Source organism: Miscanthus floridulus, chromosome 10 (assembly GCF_019320115.1).
Source record: "Miscanthus floridulus cultivar M001 chromosome 10, ASM1932011v1, whole genome shotgun sequence".
NCBI classification, from domain to species: domain Eukaryota; kingdom Viridiplantae; phylum Streptophyta; class Magnoliopsida; order Poales; family Poaceae; genus Miscanthus; species Miscanthus floridulus.
The window spans coordinates 3,897,943-3,922,453 of NC_089589.1; the positions used below are offsets into that span (position 1 = coordinate 3,897,943).

Consider the following 24,511-nt stretch of genomic DNA (forward strand, 5'->3'; position numbering starts at 1 on the left):
TGGCGCGGGATGGAGCGCAGCACTGGATGGGGGAGCCACGCGACGCGAGATGAGGTGCGCAACGGGGAAGACAACAACAGCGAGTGCATGACACAAAGCAGCACGCTATGGCGAGAGCGATGAGAAGATATTTTTGAGAGAAGAGATGAGAGACACAAAGGCCAGTACACGCAGGCCCAGAATGCAGCGTCCGGATGGACGGACATCCGCTACCGAGCATTACCGATTTTTATAAGAAAAGTAAATTGCACGGCTGGTCCTTAAAGTATTGAGTGGTTTTCATTTAGGTCACCAAACTATGAAATCGTACGTTTGGCTGCCTAATGTATTTAAGTGATCTCATCCATGTCCAAAATAGACATGAGAAGAGTTAAAAGCTGACGTAATCGTACACGTGGACATGATTTGAACATAAAAACCCGAGCCGAGGGTCCACGGTACCCAGTGTCCACTTCCTCCTCCGCCGCCGACGGGGACGCCGCCATCACCACGTACCGCCACACCATGCGTTCCTCGGTCGCCGCTGCTGCAATAGTGAATTACTAGCTAGATGGCGTCGTCATCGCCGCTGCTGCAGCTGCCGACGCTCGTGGAGGCTCTGAGCGGCCTCTCCGCCATCCCGCTCGAGTACGTCCGCCCCGCCGACAAGCGAACCGGCCTCGGGGACGCCTTCGACCTAGCGCGCACCCATGCCAATGACCACACCGCGCCGCGGATCCCCGTCGTCAACATCTCCCCCTTCCTAGATGCCACCAGCAGCCAGCAGCAACGGGACGCGTGCGTGGAGGCCATGCGCGTGCGTGGAGGCCGTGCGCGCCGCCGCCGCCGACTGTGGCGTCATGCACATCGCCGGCCATGGCATCCCCGCCGAGCTCATGGACCGCCTCCGCACCGCCAGAGCTGTCTTCTTCGCCCTCCCCATCCAGGACAAGGAGGCCTACGCCAACGACCCCGCGGATGGCCGCCTGTAGGGCTACGGTAGCCGCCTCGCCGCCAACACCTCCGGGCAGTGCGAGTGGGAGGACTACCTCTTCCACCTGGTGCAACCCGACGGGCTCGCCGACCACTCGCTCTGGCCCACGCACCCGCCCGACTACGTCCCCGCCACCCGCGACTTCGGTCGCCGAACACGGGAGCTGACCTCCACGTTGCTCGCTATCCTCTCCATGGGGCTCCTCAGCCCAGACCGCGGCGACGCGCTAGAAAAGGCGCTCATCACCCACTCCAAGGCAGAGGCAGGAGACGAACATGAACAGAAGCAGCAGGACCTCGACCTCCTCCTGCAGTTCAAGATCATCTACTACTCGAGGTGCCCACAGCCGGAGGTGGCCATCGGCGTCGAGGCCCACACGGACGTCAAATAGCTTGCGCTCGTAGCTCATCCACATCCTTGCGCTTCTCCCTGACTCGGTCGTGTCGTCTCTAGCCGCCGAAATCGACCGTACGCCGGAGTTTCGCTGCCCGTGGCGATGTGCAAATGCCTCGACAGCTTCGAGCCGGCGAGCCAAGCGAAGTGGAGCGGCGGCGTCTTCTCGGCGGGCTGCCGCCAGAGTCAGGCGCCGGCACCGTGCGGCGATGAGGGGGATGCGTTCTTGGCGATGCCCAACATGAAGGTGCCGGACAAGTTCGCGCTCCTGGGGAACATGAGCTCCGGCAACGAGTGCGCGGCGGAGTGCTCGGCTCGTTGGTTGCGACGAGGACACACAGGACGTGCCAGAACGCCGATTCAACCGCCGGTTCACGCCGCCGTCTACGTCCTCGACGCCGGCAGCGCCTTCTGCTCCGCCTTTGCTTCAATCAGTTGGCCGACCAAGTCTCGATCAGCACCTTGGAGACGTCCCGTCCCTTGCGTGTGTCCGTGAGGCCAAGAGGGACGTGTGGATGCAGATCTTGTCGCCGGCGAGAACCCGTCGGTCAACGCCGTTTTATGTTCAAATCATGTTCACGTCAGCTTCTAACCCTCCTCGTGTCTATTTTAAACTTGGATGAGATCACTTAAGTACATTAGGTGGCCAAACGTGCGATTTTATAGTTTAGGGATTCAAATGAGAATCGCCAAATACTTTAAGGACCGGCTGTGCAATTTACTCGAAACAACATTGAGTTTACCATCTTTCAGCGCGGTCGGGCTGCCACTGCCCGCTCGGCAGCCGCCGCCGCTACCCAGGGGCGGATATGGGCCCTCGGGAACGGGGTCTTCGATTGAGCCCACGAAGAGCCCATAGGAAAGGCAGTCGAGACTCGAAATTCTCGAGCGGCGGCGGCCACTCCTCTGTTCTCCTTCGCCGCCTCGGCGCTCCCGCCTCCGGCCTCCCATCGAGGCATCAGCGGCGTGCCGCCTGCGGCGACCTGCCGGCCTGGGCTAGCGGCGCGCCAATAGATCTCGTGCCCCGGCCTCCCGCGCCCTGCTGCCGTGCTGCTTGCTGTCTGCTGGCGCTGGGCGCTGCCCGGGCCCACGTGGCCAGGTCGCCCCCAACGGGCCAGCACCCGCCGCCCTGCTCGTCTGCTCGCGGCTCGCGGCTCGCCTGCTCCTGCTGTATTTTGCCTACTCGGCTGCTCCTGCAGGGTGCAGGGTGCAGGCTGCAGTATTGGTGTGCTGGCTGGCGGTTGCTGTCTTGCTGCATAGTCGCAGAGAGTTCAGAGGCACAGACAGTGGCCAGAGCCACAGGCAAGAGAGGAAATACCCAAGATCAACAGAGGCCAGACCCAAGATCATTGTGAGTAACCGGGTATCAATTTCTGACTTTCATTCATATGAATGCCATTGTCTAGTTTCTAATAATTGCATTGCAATTTGCAATATTTGATTTCTTATTAGGGCATAGGAAACTAAGATGGAATAATAGCATGATATGCTATACTGAGTGGAATTTGTTTGCATCGGTGAAAGATGAAAAAAAAATTCTAAAGCGCTTTGCCTCCACAGAGTGCTGACTGCTGCTCTGCATCTCTGATGAGTAATTGGTGATGGTGAAATGTGAATTTGTTTTTCAGCATATGAATACCACCCACGTAGAAGAGTTTCTAATATGCTGTTAGGAATAGTGTGCTCCGGGACAGAAAACAACGTTTCTTGTACCTGTCTTTTGCAAAGTACTCTGTGAATTGTGATTTTAGTAGAGACATAGGATGCCGGCCAGTTTCATGGCATTTATTGAATTGTATGGTGACAGTGATTACTATGACCAGTGACCCTTTATGGTTTCGGTCTCGAGAGTGACAAGAAATGGTAAGATTTTTGAAGAATACATTGCAAACACATCATATCTCATTGGCTAAAAAGATGCACGTAAAGAAAAAGCCTTAGACTAGCATTGAAATCTTCTATTTATGTAAGATTGTATCTTATGTTTGAACAATTTATATTGTCATTTACGCACGTTTCGAACTTATTTGTAGAGTTTAAGGCATTATGAGACCTTCTAGATACTATAATTGTCACTTATTATTATGCAGTCAGCAATCAACTACCAACGGCTTAATCAATCTCGGCCATCCAAAGGCACCATCGGACGGCTCAACGAGACACTGGCACTCCAAAATGGACCCACATGTGCACCACCACCACCTGCGTCAGCTCCAAGCCGTCCTCCTCCGCCGCAGCCACCCCATCCCTACGCCGCCGTCGACCCACCCGGACCCTGACCGGGCCTACCTCGCCACCATCCGTGCAGCCGCCTCCATCCCACGCCTCGTGCTCGCTGCCTGCGCCTGCCTCCGCCGCGCCGGCCTGCCCCCACCGGGGCCCCGGGCGCTTCCTGCCCTACTCCGCTCCGCTGCTCGCTGCGAGGGTGCTGGCGCGTACGTCGGAGGGCGCGCACGCGCTGGCAGTCAGGGTTGGGTCACTGGAGGATGGGTTCATCGGAACCGCGCTGGTCGGGGCGTATGCGGTGTGCGGATGTGTGGGGGACGCGCGGAAAGTGTTTGATGGAATGGCCGTGCGGGACGTCGTCTCCTGGGGCGTCATGCTTGATAGGTATACTCGCTTGAGCGAACTTGTTCGTTTCTTCCATTGTTTGTCAAAATTGGAACAAGTAGATGTTGCGTGCCAAGTTAATTAGGTTCACATTCAATCAGATGATTCAGATCAGCTCTGCCCAGTTTGTGAAGTATAGTAATTCTGTCTTCAAATTTGGAAGGCATTAAGTATTATCTCAAACCTTTAGAAAAACTGTGTTTCTTGTCAGATTTCTCCATTTTTAACATAACTTGGCAATTTGCAAGGTGGTGCAATCAAGGAACCTTAAAGAAAGTAGAATATACTCTGCATTATCCATGATTCATATACTTGACAAATGGCATATTGATTCCCAGTATTTTGTTTTTTCAAAGATCTTTGTTTACCATGCTGAGAAGGGCGAGCCTGGTGCAAGCGGTAGAGTCTTACCGCCTGTGACCAGAAGGTCCCGGGTTCGAGTCGCGGTCTCCTCGCATTGCACAGGCGAGGGTAAGGCTTGCCACTGACACCCTTCCCCAGACTCCGCACAGAGCGGGAGCTCTCTACACTGGGTACGCCCTCTGTTTACCATGCTGAAAGTCTATGAATAGCAAAATTCCATCTAATGCAGCCATCTTTACAAATAATTTGTTTGCTGCTAGTCTGTATTCTCCATTCTACATGCTACTTGGCAGTTCCATTTTTCATACAAACTGTTATAGACCTCTTTGATATCAATTGGCAGTTATTGTCAGACTCGGAACTACAAAGAAGCTTTGCTTCTATTTGCTAAGATGAAGAATTCTGGAGTTCTTCCAGACCAGTTGATCCTTGCTACTGTTCTATCAGCTTGTGGGCATATAAGGCATTTGAGAACTGGGAGAGCCATCCACTCATACATGTTGGTGTCAGACATTCTTATCAGTGCTCACCTCAGTAGTGCTCTCATAAATTTGTATGCTACTTGTGCGAACATGGAGATGGCAGAAAAGCTATATAATGGGATGCCAAGGAAGGACTTGGTATCAAGGTTTTTAATTTCGGTATCGCCAAAATTTCGGCCACCACCGAAATTACCGAATTTCGCGAAATTCGGCCGAAATTTCGCCGAAATTTTTTTAGAGATTAGCACATAAAGTATGTTTTTTTCTAAAAAATTTGGATCTAAACAAATATTAGTATGATTTATGACTACATATCTATTAAATAGAAGAATATGCAATATAAACAATAGAAAAATATAAGATTAGAGTTATATAGCACATGTATTAGTGTATTAAAAAATTTCGGAGTTTTCTTTCGGCCACCACCGAAATTACCGAATTTCGTGAAATTCGGCCGAAATTTCGCCGAAATTTTGAACCCTGCTTGGTATCATCAACTGCCATGGTTTTTGGGTACGCCAGGAACAGAAAAGTTGAGATTGCTCGCTCTATATTTGATGGAATGCCAGAGAAGGATGTGGTATCTTGGAGTGCTATGGTATCTGGATATGCTGATAGTAACCAACCTAATGAAGCATTGAGTCTGTTCAATGATATGCAGGAGTGTGGTATCAGGCCTGATGAAGTTACCATGTTAAGTGTCATATCTGCATGTGCTAGTTTAGGTTCCCTCGATAAAGCCAAATGGATCCATGCCTTCATTAAGAATAATGGGTTGAATAAGATATTGAACATTTACAATACTCTTATTGATATGTTCGCCAAATGTGGGGGTATTAACCTTGCATTTAATATCTTCAATGAAATGCCTCAGAAGAATGTCATCACCTGGACAAGTATGATTACTGCTTTTGCTATGCATGGCGATGGAAAATCTGCCTTATGTCTGTTTGAGCAGATGAAAAATGAAGGCGTTGAACCCAATGAAGTGACATTTCTTAATTTACTTTATGCTTGCTGTCATGCTGGTCTAGTTCATGAAGGCCGTTCATTGTTTAGCTCTATGGTTCAACAATACGGGATTGAACCCAAGCATGAGCACTATGGTTGTATGGTGGATCTTCTAGGAAGGGCTAAACTTATGCAAGAAGCAGTTAATCTCAATATCTCATAGAGTCAATGCACTTAGGGCCTAATGTGCCTATCTGGGGATCTCTTTTAGCAGCATGCTGGATGCATGGTGATCTCAAGCTCGGCGCATTTGCTGCCAAGAAAATTTTGCAGTTGGATCCTAATCATGACGGAGCATCTGTGCTTTTATCAAAGATATACATGAAATCTGATAACTTGAATGATGCTCAGGAGGTGAGGGAAGTAATGAAACTCCACGGAGTCTCAAAAGAAACAGGCTTGAGTTGGATGAGCTGAATGAGCCTTTTCATGAGTTTGCAGCTGGAGGTGAAAAATATCCAGAAAGTGACAAGATCTTTCAAAAGTTGTGAACTAAAGATGCACGGCTGCCCTGAATGTTGAGATTGTTTAAGTAGACATGTGAAACGAGGATATGAGAGAATCTGTTCTGCTGCATAGTGGGAAACTTGTTATTTCTTCTGCCTAGTAATTTAAGGTAGGGGATACCACATCTTGCCAAAGATTAGCCAACTTTTTTGAGAATCGCCACTCATTTCTAGATTGCATAGTGTGAATGCAGGTCTTTCTTATCAGTTTTTATTCATTATGCAGTATTGTGATATCCAACAATTTTTCTTTGCTCTCCACTTAACAGAGCATCCTGTTATTAGTATATATTTTATAACTTGTTTACTGCAATAGGATGACCCTCATTTATCAGTTTAGAAATTGTTTGGCAATTGTTTTGACAAACACATGATTGCTCATCTGATAAACTTGTTGGCTTGTAGCAAAGTTCTTTTGCCCTGCCATATAACTCTTTGAGCCACATCTCAGTGACATAATTCAGTGGCAAAACAATTTGGAGACTTGACCTCAGAATTGTCATTTAGTTTTCTATAGAAATAGAAACAAGAAGATTATTAGATTGCTTACCGTGATGAACTTTGAGAAAATAGAAACCAATGGCTTTTGGTGCCTTGTGACAATAAAGGGACCAATGGTGTGTTTGGTTTGCTCCTGCACGGAGCTGCCTGGTGCAGGCAGCGTCCCCAGCCGTTCAATTTCGAGCGCCTGGGGCTCAGTCACTGCCTGTGAGGCGCTCAACCAAACACGCATGTGTGTAGTAGAGGAGGATTTTATGAATGTCAATGTCAATTAGGCGATTGAATCGTCATGTAAAGCTGTTAACACTACTTAAGGGTCAACTTAGATATCAATGCCTAATTGTTAGAGCAACTCCAGTAGGGTCCCTACTTGAGCCCTCATAGTTAAATATGGGGGCTCAAGCAAAAAAACATTTCAGCAAGGCCCCTAGTAGAGCCGTTTGGGGTGGACACCCAAATCTCTCCCCTAGACCCAATTCCTGTTGGCCCAACATCTCGGCCCCCATCCGTGCCGGCGCTGCTCCTTCCCTCCCTCCGCGTGCGCGCGCTGCTCCAGCTCGGCGTTTCCTCCCCTGCCTGTGGCGTTCCCTCTCCTACTTCCGGCGACCCCTGCCCTCGCCTCCCCTCCGGTCGTCGAGATCTAGCTCCCTCCGGTGGACTGCTCGCGGAGGTAGAGATGGAGGTGGCCATGGCGCACTGCTCGCGAAGGTGGAGACGGAGGCGGCCATGGCGCAGTCCACCCGGCGCGATTCCCTCATGGCCATGGCCGCGCCTCCCTCCGTCGCGCCAGCTAGCCCAACAAAGTCACCCTACAGCTTTGGCCCAAACTGTCCTTACAAACAATGCACATTGGAGAATCAGTATTATTTACAATATTTACAACAACCTTGTGGCGACACAAGTAGGAGGTAATTCCTTGTGTATATACTACTGAAAAATTTGCGGCCACTTTTTTGCTGAGCTAACCTGTCGGCAGCCCACGGCCCGACTAGGCCTGTAGGCAGCCCATAAGCCGATAGGCCTACATAAGCAGCCGACGCTCGCCAAAACCAGATCCAGTCGGCAACTTGGTTGCCGATAGGTGCCAACGGCAGCGGCGGCTAAGGCCTGCGGCCACTTTTTTGCTGAGCTAACCTGTCGGCAGCCCACGGGCCGACTAGGTCTATCGGCCATCAAGTTGCCGACGGGATGGTTTTCCCACCTGACACGCACGCCTTTCGGCTGGTGAGCTGCAGATAGGTTTGTGTACATCAATTTTTTCTATAACAGCTTCTAATTTTGTATTTAATCATAAAAAATATTATTTAAAAAATCGGCGCAGACCACGAGCTTGCATTGGGTCCCGTCGGTCCCATGCACGTCTGCGCTGCGGCCTGCGGCCACTTTTTTTGTCTAGCTTTTTCCTCTCGGGCGAGCACGCACGTTATTAGAATGCAGCGCAGCGCGGCCCCCTCTCGTTCGGCCGTCCGTGCTTGTGCGCTGCGCCTGCGTCGCATGTGCATGCATCTGTGTGCTGGTGCTGGTGCGTGCAGCTGCATGCAGCCTTTGAATTTGATGAAACAGCTAAACCGGGCTGGACCCCTAGCCGCGACATGCACTATCTAGTACACATTCTACACGTACGACAGGTGTTCGAGAAATGTGTGGTGCGCCGGTACGTGGCATCCATATCCGTGTTACGTGTCACGCCGCCGAACATGCACACACGCCACGGCAGCAGCGCACGGGCCGGGGCATGCACAGAATGCAGGTTAGCTACGAGCGAGTCACCGGGTGCAGTCCGAGGGAACGCATTTCTTTCCATGTAGGAGTACGTACACGTAGCATAGCATGGATCACCCACCGACCGCAATAAGTACGGAGTACGTACTGCTTCCCAGTTGACAACAGACCCAAAGAAGGCCCCCCGGGACCGGGACCGAGACACGCTGGTTCACACAATTGGTCAGCTCCCATCCCAGTTCCCAACCCCAACCACGACCACGTGTGAGTGCACCATCATCTGCTACTGCCTGCCTACTGCTAGTGAGAGAAACAATTAATCTCTAGGATCTTTTTCTCTCTTTTTGCTAATAGGAAAATATCTACACCCGTTTTACGATTATTACATGCATAGTTCTAGCTTTGCCTTACATATACATCAGTTTTACAATGTAATTTAATAAAATAGCTTATTAATAGAAAAAAAAAGTGGACCAGCGCCATAACACATCTATCCAAAATTAGCTTCGTTATATTTTTCCTTGGAATATATTTCTATATTGTATTTCTCGCTTAATTTGTCTAGTCGCTGGTGTGGCCTTTTGCTCGTGCTGGCTTACGCAAGGCCGTGGACGTGGTGGGCCTACCGTGGCAGTGTACACAGTGCTCATGTGGGACTGGGACCTAATTAAAGGTCATCTTATAGTCAACATCACTGGCAGACCAGATAATTAAGTAAGCTTTAATGCCTACACGGAAAATCAAAGAATTTTGTTATGCATATTTGCCTAGATTTATGGTTTAAAAACAAAGTTCGTTATGCATACTTGATAGATATATCGTTCAAAAGCAGTAGGACGATGCATTCTTCTATCATTTCGTCTGTCTTGCGGACACAGGTTAGCAAAAGTACATAGGCGTATTCGGACCTTTATAATTTTCACTCTCTGCTTTCTCCAATTCAAAAGGGTCCTTAACATCTACAATTTTTTCTCATTATTCAAAATCTTGTTTTAATGTGCTGCGTGTCTTCTGCAATGTCAGTCTGGCAGTTCAGCGTGTTGTGTAGATTTGGTGGCTGCTCCCCATCCCCGTGCCGAACGGTGGGTCTGTGCGTGGCATGGACAGCCCAGCAGGCCACGGACAGTTCAGACTTTAGAGGTACATCGCCAGACGCCACGACCTGCCCTGCCCACCACGCCACCACAACACGGAACGGACGACGTATTTTTCTTTAAATCATATTTTTTTAATGATTAATTGCAACTTTAGAAGCTGTTATAAAAAAACTTGACATGTAGCGGCCTGTCAGCAGCCCATAAGCCGATAGGTCTACGTAAGCAGCTCACGCTCGCAAAAACCAGATGCAGTCGGCAGCTTGGTTGCCGATAGGTGCCAACGGCAGCAGCGCCTAAGGCTTGCGGCCACTTTTTTTGTTGAGCTAACCTGTCGGCAGCCCATGGGCCGACTAGGCCTGTCGGCCCTCCACGCGCCGACAGGCTGGTTTTTTCCACCTGCCACGCATGCCTATCGGCTGTTGAGCTGCGGACAGGTTTGTGTCCGGTTTTCTCTCGGTGGTACATCTGATGTTCATTGAACTGATGATTTTGTTTGTGTTATTTGCTGCTGCGTACAATGAGAAGTTTTGCTAATTATTTATCCTGTTTTGTTTTGTAGAAACTTGCATATGTTCTTCAAATCATCTCCTGTGTGACCGAGAATGTAGGTGGCCCGGAGTATTGAGATGATATTGCTAAGGACGGCCTGTCTTTTGCCCACTGTCGCTACCTTTACACTCATGTCAACTTCTTGGCCACTCGGAAGGATTCTCTGCCGGTGCCTCCTATCCGACACTCTTCTTTGCTGAATTTGATAAGGAAAAGAAGGATGGGGCACCCCTTTTGTGCTGCCCTGTGCATGCCGGTAAGTACATGCATTCTTGTTTCCACATGACTTGTCAGTTTTCACTTTGGCAGCTACTAACATCTAGCTTTCTTTGAACAAACATGTTTGGTGTTACAGCCTTGGCAATATCATACAAGTAAACTAAAATAAGTAGAGTGGAGGATCATAGTAGAATTAATTCTTAGATTGTTGAGGTCTATGCATAGCGAAAGGTAACAATATAACAGTGCAAAGAATAATTTCAAACATAGGAATTCATCATAGACATACTAAGAACTAAAAGCCAACAAAAAATAAACAAAGTCACCCTACAGCTTTGGCCCAAACTGTCCTTACAAACAATGCACATTGGAGAATCAGCATTATTTACAATATTTACAACAACCTTGTGGCGACACAGGTAGGAGGTAATTCCTTGTGTATATACTACTCAAAATTTGCGGCCACTTTTTTGCTGAGCTAACCTGTCGGCAGCCCATAAGCCGATAGGTCTACGTAAGCAGATGACGCTCGCCAAAACCAGATCCAGTCGGCAACTTGGTTGCCGATAGGTGCCAACGGGCAGCGGCGGCTAAGGCCTGCGGTCACTTTTTTGCTGAGCTAACCTGTCGGCAGCCCACGGGCCGACTAGGCCTGTCAGCCCTCAAGTTGCCGACAGGATGGTTTTTCCACCCGCCACGCATGCCTATCAGCTGGTGAGCTGCAGATAGGTTTGTGTATGTCAATTTTTTCTATAACAGCTTCCAATTTTGTATTTAATCATAAAAAAATATTATTTAAAAAAATCGGTATTATTTACAATATTTACAACAACCTTGTGGCGACACAGGTAGGAGGGTAATTCCTTGTATATATACTACCGAAAATTTGCTGGCTCATGTAATGACAAAAAATTGTCTCGACTATACTTTCTACAAAAAATCTAGCAGGGGCTAAAGAAGAACTCGATAAAATCCTATGCTGACAACTAGTGATCTCTTCTCTCCTTTCTTGCTGGGCATATAAGGATGTGATTATGTGCAAGGTCTTATTGTTGAACTTCTACTATAAAATCTTTCAGCGTAAATACAAGGGGGAACCAATTTCATTCATACCACCACAGGGGGTTGTTTGTCCTGTGAAGGTGGCCCTGTGTCTGGGGATGAGAAGAGACAGCTAAGGTTTAAGGCAACAGTTGGGCAGTTTTTTTTTTCTTCCAAGTAGCACCTAACCCTTTTGAGTTGCTTGTAGTATCGCTCATTTTATGATACTGTGACAACAAATTTTAACTGAATGGCTGTAATATTTACCATATTATTCTTATCATTTCACATTTGTAATCATCTTTGTATGACAGCAGAGCATGTCCGAAGCCTGTACTGTGAGGCTGCAGGAGCAAGGGTTGTGCATCCAACTTTGACGGAATTCAATGGTGGAGGCGACGAGTTTGAGAGGATGATCCACGGAGAACATTCTCTGACCAATGCGTTAAATATGGTGGCCCCTACTTGAGCCCCCATAGTTAAATATGGGGGCTCAGGCAAAAAACAGCTCCAGCAGGGCCCTCGTAGAGCCCCCAGTTTGGGGTGGGCACCCAAATCTCTCCCCTAGACCCAATTCCTGTTGGCCCAACACTCCGGCCCCCATCCGTGACGGCGCTGCTCCTTCCCTCCCTCCGCGTGCGTGCGCTGCTCCAGCTCGGCGTTTCCTCCCCTGCCTCCGGCGTTACCTCTCCTACTTCTGGCGACCCCTGTCCTCGCCTCCCCTCCGGTCGTCGAGATCTAGCTCCCTCCGGTGGACTGCTCGCGGAGGTGGAGATGGAGGCGGCCATGGCGCACTGCTCGCGAAGGTGGAGACGGAGGCGGCCATGGCGCACTCCACCCGGCGCAATTCCCTCACGGCCATGGCCGCGCCTCCCTCTGTCGCGCCGGCACGCCCTCCTCTCCGGTAGCTCTGGCCCTGGCCCGGAGCTCCTCCCTGCTCCCCGGCTATATCGCCCTCCTCTCCGGCGGCTCTGGCCCCGGCCCGGAGCTCCTCCCCGCTCGTCGGCTATATCTTCTCCCCGCCCAGATCTCCCTCCCGCGACACCTCCGCCCGTATGCGCTCCCCGGTGCAGAGCTGGCTCCTTCCCCTTGCCGACGCTGTCGGACGCTTCCCCAGGGTGGTTGCGTTAGGATAGCTTAGTGGTCAGAGCAGAGGATGACAAGTGGACTCCAATTGTCATTGTCTATTAAAAAGGATTTGGGGGCTTTAGTTTTGGGGCTTCTGCCGGAGGAAATTGCAAAATAGAGGGCCAACAAAAGTAGGAAGAGCACCCAAATCAGATATGGGGGCTCTGATTTGGGTGCTCCTGCTGGAGTTGCTCTTAGCTAGCTAAGTCAAAATTTGTAGCACAATGCATATAAATAGGGTCATTTATTTATCGGAACAGAATTTGGTTACTCCCAGAGTTAGGCCTTGGAAAGATCTTTCGTCATTAACTGACACAATCGTAACAAAATAGAGAACACAGTTTTAAATCTGAAGCCACATGAAGACAACTCTGAGTTCACACAAAATCATCTATGAAATAACGCTCAGTCAGAGAAACATTGCAAATAAGTACTATTTTTGTACAGAGGTGCCAGCGTCCGGACGGATGCATGCGCCCGACGCCCGCGTAGCCTGTCCCTGTTCGCTGATTTTTCCCGCCCTGCACGCACATCCTGTCCACGCCGTGCCACCATCACTCCACGCGCCCCCTGACTCTCCGAAACACTTGAATGGAACATACGTATGCAATAGATAAAACATATGGAACATACACTTGCAACATATGTGTAATATATGCAATATCCAGATAAAACATTTGCAGTTTGCAACATAAAAACACTTACTGCAAACATACGACCGAAATAGCTGAAACATTTGGAACATATTGTTGCAACATATGTGTGAAACATGTGCAACATCCAGATCAAAACGATTGCAATATACGTCTGGAACAGATGAAACATTTTGAACAACCCTCTAAAACACTTGCAACATGCCTCTGAAACACTTGCAATATATGCAACATGTGCAACATCTCCGGATCTACTTTGGCAACATCCATATGAAACAATTGCAACATACCTCTGAAATGTAACAATTGAAACATACGCTTGCAACATGTGCTTTTATCACAACATCTCCTTGTTGAGGTCGCGCATCACGGCGGCCATGGCGTCGACGGCGGCCATGGCGTCGACAGCGGCCATGACCTTCTGGTGGGGAACGGCGACGGCGCGGGACGGGGCACGGTGCGCCTCAGCGGGGGTGCGACGCGCAGTGAGCTAGAGCGAGCACGGCGGGGGATGCAGGACGACACGGTGATGGAGGGGCATGGCGCGGGATGGAGCGCAGCGCTAGACGGGGGAGCCACGCGACGCGAGATGAGGTGCGCAATGGGGAAGACGACAACAGCGAGTGCATGACACAAAGCAGCACGCTATGGGCGAGAGTGATGAGAAGATATTTTTGAGAGAAGAGATGAGAGACACAGAGGCCAGTACACGCAGGCCTAGAATGCGGCGTCCGAATGGACGGACATCCGCTATCGAGCATTACCGATTTTTATAAGAAGAGTAAATTGCACGTCCGGTCCTTAAAGTATTGAGTGGTTTTCATCTGGGTCATCAAACTATGAAATCGTACGTTTGGCTGCCTAATGTATTTAAGTGATCTCATCCAGATCCAAAATAGACACGAGGAGAGTTAAAAGCTGACGTAATCGTACACGTGGACATGATTTGAACATAAAAACCCGAGCCGAGGGTCCACGGTACCCAGTGTCCACTTCCTCCTCCGTCGCCGACGGGGACACCGCCATCACCATGTACTGCCACACCATGCGTTCCTCGGTCGCCGCTGCTGCAATAGTGAATTACTAGCTAGATGGTGTCGCCGTCGCCGCTGCTGCAGCTGCCGACACGCCTGGAGGCTCTGAGCGGCCTCTCCGCCATCCCGCTCGAGTACGTCCGCCCCGCCGACAAGCGAGCTGGCCTCGGGGATGCCTTCGACCTGGCGTGCACCCATGCCAACGACCACACCGCGCCGCGGATCCCCGTCGTCGACATCTCCCCCTACCTAGATGCCACCAGCAGCCACCAGCAGCGGGACGCGTGCGTGGAGGCCATGCGCATCGCCGCCGCCGACTAGGGCGTCATGCACATCGCCGGCCATGGCATCCCCGCCGAGCTCATGGATCGCCTCCGCGCCGCTGGAGCCGTCTTCTTCGCCCTCCCCATCCAGGACAAGGAGGCCTACGCCAACGACCCCGCCGCCGGCCGCCTGCCGGGCTACGGTAGCCGCCTCGCCTCCAACACCTCTGGGCAGTGCAAGCGGGAGGACTACCTCTTCCACCTGGTGCAACCCGACGGGCTCGCCGACCACTCGCTCTGGCCCGCGCACCCGCCCGACTACGTCCCCGCCACCCGCGACTTCGGTCGCCGAACACGGGAGCTGACCTCCACGCTGCTCGACATCCTCTCCTTGGGGCTCCTCGGCCCAGACCGCGGCGACGCGCTAGAAAAGGCGCTCATCACCCACTCCTATGCAAAGGTAGGAGACGAACATGAATAGAAGCAGCAGGACCTCGACCTCCTCCTGTAATTCAAGATCAACTACTACCCGAGGTGCCCACAGCCGGAGCTAGCCATCGGCGTCGAGGCCCACACGGACGTCAAATAGCTTGCGCTCGTAGCTCATCCACATCCTTGCGCTTCTCCCTGACCTGGTCGCGTCGTCTCTAGTCGCCAAAATCGACCGTACGCTGGAGTTTCACCGCTGTTGTCCGTCATCGCCACCACAAGCATCTTCGTCGTGGCCAGCCCGCTACGATGAGGCTCTCCTCCTCTCGTCTTTTGTTTTAGCTGTGTCGGTCTTCCGCAACGACGGCGCGCCGCCCACGCGGTACGTGGTCACCGGCGCCGGTAGGTCACCCACGCGGTATGCGGTACACTGTGTCGTGCTTCCTGAGCTGGAACCGCAATGCGTCTATGTGGACCACGCTCGAGTCCTGGCCGTCGCGCTCTTGCAGCCCCTACGGCAGCTGCGGCGCCTACGGCTACTGCGACAACACGCTGCCCGTGGCGATGTGCAAATGCCTCGACGGCTTTGAGCCGGCGAGCCAAGCGGAGTGGAGCGACAGCATCTTCTCGGTGGGCTGTCGCCGGAGTCCGGCGCTGGCACCGTGCGGTGATGAGGGGGATGCGTTCTTGGCGATGCCCAACATGAAGGTGCCGGACAAGTTTGTGCTCCTAGGGAACATGAGCTCCGGCGACGAGTGCGCGGCGGAGTGCTCGGCTCGTTGGTTGCGACGAGGACACACAGGACACGAGGAGAACACCGATTCGACCACCGGTTCACGCCGCCGTCTACGTCCTCGACGCCGGCAGCGCCTTCTGCTCCGCCTCTGCTTTAATCGGTTGGTCGATCAAGTCTCGATGAGCACCTCAGAGCCGTCTCGTCCCTTGCGCGTGTCCATGAGGCCAAGAGGGACGTGTGGATGCAGGTCTTGTCAGCGAGAACCCATCAGTCAATGCCATTTTCTGTTCAAATCATGTCCACGTCAGCTTCTAACCCTCCTCGTGTCTATTTTAGACCTGGATGAGATCACTTAAATACATTAGGTAGCCAAACGTGTGATTTCATAGTTTGGGGACCCAAATGAGAATCACCAAATACTTTAAGGACTGGCTGTGCAATTTACTCTTATAAGAAACAACATTGAGTTTACCACCATTTGTCCCATCTTTCAGCGCGGTCGAGCTGCCATTGCCCGCTGGGCAGCCGCCGCCGCTATCCAGGGGCGGATATGGGCCCTCGGGAACGGGGTCTTCGATTGAGCCCACGAAGAGCCCATAGGAAAGGCAGTCAAGACTCGAAATTCTCGAGCGGTGGCGGCCACTCCTCTGTTCTCCTTCGCCCCCTCGGTGCTCCCGCCTTCGGCCTCCCATCGAGGCATCAGCGGCGTGCCGCGTGCGGCGACCTGCCGGCCTGGGCTAGCGGCGCGCCGATAGATCTTGTTGTTAGGATCGATGATTACCTCTGTGTGTAACCGTAGATCCAGGGACGACCTCTTCCTTTTGGGTTCTTCTAGTCGCCCTAGGACAGTGGCGTCGTGACCTCGTGGACACCGGTGCCGAGGTAGCTCTGGCTCGGTGGTGAGGTATAGTGGTGGCGGTGATGACCTCTAGTGTTGCTGCAGTGGCGACCCAGTCCAGTGGCACCGGCGGTGTCCCTGCAGAGGCAGCGGCGGTGGTGGGGCACATCCCGTCGCTGGCAGCATGGCCTTTAGATCGGATTAGGGTTTTCTTTGGGTGGGTGTGGCGGCTCTTGTCAACCTCATCATCCGAGCCCTCATCCCCACCTTCCTTTTATGTGTGCTGTGTGATAGGGGTCCACCAACTGGATTAGGACATCTTTTGGGATTCAGAATCCCTTTCTTTAGTTGCCCAAGTGGCATTATTCTCTTTTGTCTCCCTCACCGATGCCACAAACTCAGTGGAACACGGTGAGGTGACTACACAGTCCACCTTAGACAAGATGAAAACCAGGTCAAAACTTTTCTTAATATAAAAATAACACCATTTGCATGCCTTGATTCCAACGTTGGTCAAAATCAAAACATACAATTATTCTTATATACTAATTCTACATCACCGTTGGGCCTATTGGTGGAGATCAACTAACATTCTCCCCCTTGATCTCATTCCATCTTTCACTTTCATATCATTTACTTTTGTTCATTCCATTATAGATTAGCGCATAGAGCATGTCTCATCGTCACGGTCCATTACCGATAGACTTAACAGCTACAACACACTACTCTGTTCTGAAATAGATACTTATCTTTGGGCCTTCTTTTGTCCAGGAATTTTATAGGCTTTCCCTTAAACCCATGCTAGCTACATGTTCTCTGAACACCATGTTGAAAGGTCCTAATATGGCTAGAGGGGGGGTGAATAGCCTATTTAAAAATCTACAAATCAACTAGAGCAATTTGATTAGTATGACAAATAGCGTAATGCAAACTTGCTCTAGCTCTACAAAGGTTGCAAGCCACCTATCCAACAATTCTAGTTGCAATGAATACTTAGGCACACAAACTAGCTATGTAATTACTCACTAAGAGCTCTCAACCTTGCTACTCTAAAGAGCTCAACTAGATGAATGTAAATAATAAAGCAAGCTCTCAATTCTAATTACACTAAAGAGCTTGTATCAACTAGTTTGCAAGAATGTAAATGAGTGAGTAGAGTGATTATACCGACGTGTAGGGGATGAACCAATCACAAGATGAATATATAGCCAATCACCGGGAGAATGACAAAGAAGAGAGACAATCGATTTTCTCCCGAGGTTCACGTGCTTGCCAACACGCTACGTCCCCGTTGTGTCGACCAACACTTGGTGGTTCGGCGGCTAAGAGGTGTTTCACAAACCTCGTCCACACGATTGGACACCGCAAGAACCGACCCACAAGTGAGGTAACTCAATGATACGAGCAATTTACTAGAGTTACCTTTCGGCGCTCCGCCGGGGAAGGTACAACTCCCCTCACAATCACCGAAGGCGGCCACGAACAATCACCAACTCATGCCGATCCTTCACCGCTGCTCCAACCGTCTAGGTGGTGGCAACCACCAAGAGAAACAAGCGAAATCCGCAGCGCAACACGAATACCAAGTGCCACTAGATGCAATCACTCAAGCAATGTACTTGGATTCTCTCCCAATCTCACAATGATGATGGATCAATGATGGAGATGAGTGGAAGGACTTTGGCTAAGCTCACAAGGTTGCTATGTCAATGAAAATGTGCAAGAAGTATCCCTTGAGCCGGCCATGGGGCTATAAATAGAGCCCCCATCAAATAGAGCCATTGTACCCCTTCACTGGGCAAAACACGCTCTGACCGGACGCTCCGGTCATACCGACCGGACGCTGGCCCTCAGCGTCCGGTCGCCCGATGAACGCCACGCGTCACCAGCTTCAAACGTTGTTCGTCAGATTTCAACGGCTACGAAGCTGACCGGACGCTCCAGTCAAAACTGACCGGACGCTGAAGCCCCAGCGTCCGGTCGTTTCCAGTAAGCTCCCCGAGGCATGTTTTTTCGACCGGACGCGTCCGGTCCACCTTGACCGGACGTAGACCAGCGTCCGGTGCTCAACCCTACCCACTGTGCCGTCTGACAGCTCGACCGGACGCAGCCTTTCAGCGTCCGATCGCTGAGTGACCCAGCGTCCGGTCAGTAGACCGACGCCAGCATCATTTCGACCAAGTCCATTTCAACTCTAACTTTTTCACCCTTGCTCAAATGTGCCAACCACCAAGAATTTTGCATCCGGCGCAATAGAAAATAGACATTTCATTTTTCCAAAAGCGCCGAATTCACCTTGTGCACATGTGTTAGCATATTTTCACAAATATTTTCAAGGGTGTTAGCACTCCACTAGATCCTAAATGCATATGCAATGAGTTAGAGCATCTAGTGGCACTTTGATAACTGCATTCCGATACGAGTTTCACTCCTCTTAATAGTACGGCTATCTATCCTAAATGTGATCACACTCACTAAGTGTCTTGATCACTAAAACAAAATGGCTCCTACATTTTATACCTTTGCCTTGAGCCTTTTGTTTTTCTCTTTCTTCTTTTCCAAGTTCAAGCATTTGATCATCACCATGCTATCACCATTGTCATGATCTTCGTCATTGCTTCATCACTTGAGTAGTGCTACCTATCTCATAATCATCTTGATAAACTAGGTTAGCACTTAGGATTTCATCAATTAACCAAAACCAAACTAGAGATTTCACATGTCCTCTGAACATGTTGGGTGGTAAGCCTTTTGTAAGCGGATCCGCGAGCATCATTTCTGTACTTATATGCTCAAGACTTATGACTTGATCTCGGACTTTATCTTTCACAACATAATACTCTATGTCAATGTGTTTGGCAGCACCACTTGACTTATGTTGTGAGCATCCTGTACTGTCAGATTATAATCGCGGTATTACTTTAGTGGTCTATAGATGTCGTCAACCACTTTCAAACCGGGTATGAACTTCGTTAGTTAGTTCACCTGCCCGTTGCCTCATAACACGCTACAAAACTGTCATACATTGTGGATGATGTAGTGACGGTTTGCATTGAGCTTTTCCATGAAATAGCTCCTCTTTGCGAGATGATAGAAAATCCACGTCTGGATATGCATTCACTCTCGCTTAATCAGAATCTAAACATCCCACCATGTGGAGTGAATCAGATCTTCTATATGTCATCATGAGGCCTTTCGTTCCTTGCAAATAATGCAAGACTTTCTTTACTAATTTCAGTGTTCTATTCCAGAATTGCTCTGGAATCTGCCAAGTAAAACTCAGTAACAAATACCAAGTCAGGGCGCGTACATGCTTGAGCATGTTGCAAGCTTCCGACAGCTGAAGCATATGGAACCACTTTCACTTTATCAATTGAGCTCATATTGGTTCCTGGGGCATTGAAAATCTCCATATCTATCGCCCTTGACTATAGAAGCATGTGAGGGACTACATTTGTGCATACTGAATTTCTTTAAGATCTTTTCCATGTATGCCTTTTGTGACAGTCCTTATACCCTTTTTTCTTCTATCTCGGTGAATCTCGATCCCTAGAACGAATGAGGTTTCGCCAAGATCTTTCATATTAAGTTTTGAGGACAAAACTTATTTGTCTCTAGTTGTAGACTGACATCATTACCAGCAAGTAAGATATCATCCACATACAGGACAAGGAAGATAAACTTCCCATTCTTAAACTTTGTATAGACACAATTGTCCTCTACATTCTCTTTAAAACCCAAAATTCTTTATTGACTGATCAAACTTCAAGTACCACTGTCTTGAAGCTTGCTTTAATCCATAAATGGATTTCTTTAGGTGGCATCCCATTCGTTCTTTTTCTTCCATGACAAAACCTTTCGGTTGTGCCATGTAAACATTTTCCTCCAAGTCTCCGTTGAGAAATGCCGTCTTTACATCCATCTGATGTAATTCTAAATCGTAATGTGCCACTAATGCCATTATGATTCTGAAGGAAAACTTTACATGAGACTAGAGAAAATGTCTCATTGTAATCAATTCCTTCTCTTTGTATAAAGCCTTTTGCCATGAGTCGCGCTTTATATCTTTCTATATTCCCTTGAGAGTCAAGTTTTGTTCTGTAGACCCATTTACAGCCTACTGTTTTGGCTCCTTTAGGAATTATTTCTAAGTCCCAAACTTTATTGGCATTCATTGATTTCATTTCATCTTCCATGACCTCAAGCCACTTTGATGAATGATCACTTCTCATGGCTTCTTCAAATGAGGTGGGATCATCCTCCATTTGAAATTCATCAGCGGTGTACACTTCATAATCAACATGAATATCTGATTTACTAACTCTTTGAGACCTTATAGGGGCCTCTACATTTGGCACACCTTCTGTTTGAGGCTATTGTTGCTCCCCCTCATGTGTGGCAATAGGTTCTATAGGATCCTGAAGAACAGGTTCCTCATCGTCATTCATTGTTGCCACAGGTGGGATAACAACAGGTGCTGGCACCACAGTATCTAGCACTGTCGGTGCAGCTACAGCAGGTAGTGAGAAAATTGGCTCATGAATCATTAGAGTGGGCGCTTACACCCGCTTCACTTCAAGGTCAATTTCTCGAGCTACCATGCTACCCCTCATCAATTCGTCCTCTAGGAAGACAGTGTGTCTCGTTTCCACAAACTTTGTATGTCTCTCTGGACAGTAGAAAACAAAAACCTTTTGACTTTTCTGGGTAGCCAAACAAATGGCAACTTACTATTTTTGGGATATAACTTCCCAATGTTTGGGTTAAACACTTTAGCCTCAGCAGGGCTCCCACACACACACTCAAGTGGTTAAGTGTGGGTAATCTTTCTATCCACAACTCATACGGTGTTTTGGGCACCGACTTTCTTGATACTCTATTGAGAATATGAATGGCGGTTTTAACGCCTTCATTCACAGGTTCAACTGTAAGGTGGAGTAATTTATCATATTGCCCACCATATCCATCAGGGTACGATTGATTCTTTTAGCTACTCTATTCTGCTGAGGTTCGTCCGGTGTAGAATACTGGGCTACTATGCCATTCTTTTAGGGTATGCTGACCGTAGTACTCCTCCATGGTCAGACCTGACTATCTCAATCTTTAATATCTTAAATTTATCCAATACATCTTTTCTTTCTTTGATTGGATAAATATAGCCATAATGGGAGTAATCATCTGTGAATGTTATGAATGAATCATAACCATCCACACTCTTTACAGGAAAGCTGACCACAGATGTCAGTGTGAATATTCTGTAAAATTCCTGTGCTTCGTTTATCATCTTTCTTTACACACTTTCCTTTTATGCATTCTCTGCATTGTTCTTAATCTGAGAGCTCTAATGGAGGAAGAATATCATTCTTAACTTGTCTTTCTATTCTCCCCCTCAAAATATGGCCTGAACGATAGTGTCATAATTTCGACAACGCATCGTGAGCTCTCTTATGCCACCATTTCCAGAGTAACACTCTGTCACTAGCTGCTTTATCAGCTGGGTAGTATATGTCTTTGAAGAGCCAGTAAACTGACTCTTTATCCTATCGAGGTACTCGGTGACCGTGTCACATTCTGGGATTGAGCCCACAATTGCATGTTCAATCATATTCTTTATCACAGCCAAAACATTTCTTGTTGGCAGTGACACACTTCCTATGCCTTAAAAGTCATAGGACATCTTTTGGGTTTCAGAATCCCTTTCTTTAGTTGCCCAAGTGGCATTATTCTCTTTTGTCTCCCTCACCAGTGCCACAAACTCAGTGGAACACGGTGAGGTGACTACACAGTCCACCTTAGACAAGATGAAAACCAGGTCAAAACTTTTCTTAATATAAAAATAACACCATTTGCATGTCTTGATTCCAACGTTGGTCAAAATCAAAACATACAATTATTCTTATACACTAATTCTACATCACCGTTGGGCAGAAATAGAATTAATGCATAAATCATTAACTTTCACAACTGTTCTTACACACTAATTCTACATCACCGTTGGGCAGAAGTAGAATTAATGCATAAATCATTAAAATTATCAACTTTTCTTATACACTAATTCTACATCACCGTTGGGCAGAAGTAGAATCAATGCATAAATCATTAAAATTATGATATTGTTATTAACAACGTTGGTCAGAAAATAACAACATCATAATCGTGTCAAAACTCTTTTTCTCCAATTAAATACCACTTTGGTTCAAAATAACTGGAGAATCAACAATTTCTTTAGCAGCGGAATAACTTTTTTTTTCTCCAATTAAATACCATGTTGGTACAAATTAACTGGAGAATAAACAATTTCTTTGGCTGTGGAAAACTTTATTTTTTCTTGAATTTTACCCACAGGGGAAAATTGCTTTTTCTATTTTCTTTAGAGCCAATTTGCATTTTCAATTTTCTAGAAAATAAACATTTACTGGAAAAAGGAAAAGCATGAAAAAAATTCATTATCTATTTTTCAGAAGCTTTTCTGGTTCATATCTATTTTCTGGAAAAATAATACGTTGGTGTAATTTTACCAGAAATTTTAAACCATTGGAATTCCTTCAAGTCAGCTTCTGAAATTAAATAAAACCTTTCTATACTCTTCTATTCATTTTTGGCCTGGCCTGTAGGAACAGTGCACAGCCTATTAGCTACAGTACACAGCCCCCGCCTGCTAAATAGCCTGGCCCAGCTCTGTGCGCGACGCCCGGCCGCACCCAGGCCTTAACCTGGGCCTGGGCCGGCAAAGTGCCGCGCGGTGCGCTCGCCCGCCTGGGCAGAGTTTGGCCCAATCGCGCTCCGCCGTCGGATCACATCCGATGGTCGCCCGGCCGTCTCGCTCGATCAAAAGCAACCCGACCGGCCGCGTCGGCCGATACCCTAGCCCATTCTGTCTTCTGCCTCTCTCTCTTCGCTGCTCTTCTTTCTTTCTCCTTAGCACAACAGCGCCGCCACAGCGAGACACCGAGAGCCAGCGAAGGCAGTGGAGCGGGTAGACACGGCGCCGTCGCCGGCCCCCTCGCTGACGTGCGTGCTCCTCGACGGGTGAGCACGCCGCCGTCGAGCGGCCTGGCCGCGGCGCCCCCTTGGCCGAATCCCGGCGAGCAGTGCCCCCGGCCAGCCCTTTCTTTTCCCCGCGCGCCGGCGTGACAGCAACGCTGCACGGCGGCGAGGTAAGCCATCACCTTCCCCTTCTTTCCCCTGCGGTTTTGCTTCTCTTTTTTTTTGTTCTCGGATTCGACCGATTGGGGATAGTTAGGGTTAGGGTTTCTTTGATTCCTTTTCTTTCTTTTGATTCGACCGATTCGGTTTTTCCCTTTGGAGTTCATCCGAATCGGGATCTAGGGTTAGGGTTCGTGTGCCGACCCCTGTTCTTTTCTCTTCTTTTGAATTTCCTTTCTTTTCTTTTCCCTTGTTTAACCGAAAAGGGGATCTAGGGTTAGGGTTCGGTTGAACCCGATTCAAGATTTGCGAGATTATCCCCTTCCCCTTTTAGGGTTAGGGTTAGAGTTCTTGAGATTTCTTTTCCCCTTTCTTTTCTCTGATCCGAACACGGATCTTTTCTGTTCTTGCCGTGCGCCGGTGTAGAACAGCGGTGTGGCCATCTTTTCCCGCGTGGTGGCGGTGGTGACCGGGGTTCCAGTGACCTCCGCCACCCCCGGTCCCTTTTCCGTTTCTTTTACCCGATTAGGGTTAGAGTCACACAGAGACAACCTGCTCTGGTACCATTGTTAGGATCGATGATTACCTCTGTGTGTAACCGTAGATCCAGGGACGACCTCTTCCTTTTGGGTTCTTCTAGTCACCCTGGGATAGTGGCGTCGTGACCTCGCAGACACCGGTGCCGAGGCAGCTCCGGCTCGGTGGCGAGGTACAGTGGTGGCGGTGATGACCTCTAGTGTTGCTGCAGTGGCGACCCAGTCCAGTGGCGCCGGCGGTGTCCCTGCAGAGGCAGCGGCGGTGGTGGGGCACATCCCGT

At 49.1% G+C, this 24,511-nt stretch overlaps 1 protein-coding gene and 3 pseudogenes across 1 annotated transcript; all 4 read left to right on the top strand.

Moving 5' to 3' along the window:
- Positions 1-550: 550 nt before the first annotated feature.
- On the top strand, positions 551-1,364 carry LOC136487882 (leucoanthocyanidin dioxygenase-like; annotated as a pseudogene).
- Positions 1,365-2,230: 866 nt separating this feature from the next.
- On the top strand, positions 2,231-6,679 carry LOC136487516 (pentatricopeptide repeat-containing protein At4g14820-like; annotated as a pseudogene).
- A 7,660-nt stretch (positions 6,680-14,339) lies between these two features.
- On the top strand, positions 14,340-15,176 carry LOC136487883 (leucoanthocyanidin dioxygenase-like; annotated as a pseudogene).
- A 218-nt stretch (positions 15,177-15,394) lies between these two features.
- LOC136487884 (S-locus-specific glycoprotein S13-like) lies at positions 15,395-21,809 on the top strand. The gene is made up of 2 exons (XM_066484985.1): positions 15,395-15,752; positions 21,772-21,809. Exons 1-2 carry the CDS (start codon positions 15,395-15,397, stop codon positions 21,807-21,809), a joined length of 396 nt encoding a protein of 131 aa, XP_066341082.1.
- The last annotated feature ends 2,702 nt before the right edge of the window (positions 21,810-24,511 follow it).

Bases quoted from the DNA above. Each gene is read 5' to 3' on its own strand.
- LOC136487884 (XM_066484985.1), top strand. From the start codon at position 15,395: ATGCGGTACACTGTGTCGTGCTTCCTGAGCTGGAACCGCAATGCGTCT. The intron at 15,753-21,771 runs GTTGGTTGCGAC...CACTCTTTACAG, and splicing joins CGCGGCGGAGTGCTCGGCTC to GAAAGCTGACCACAGATGTC.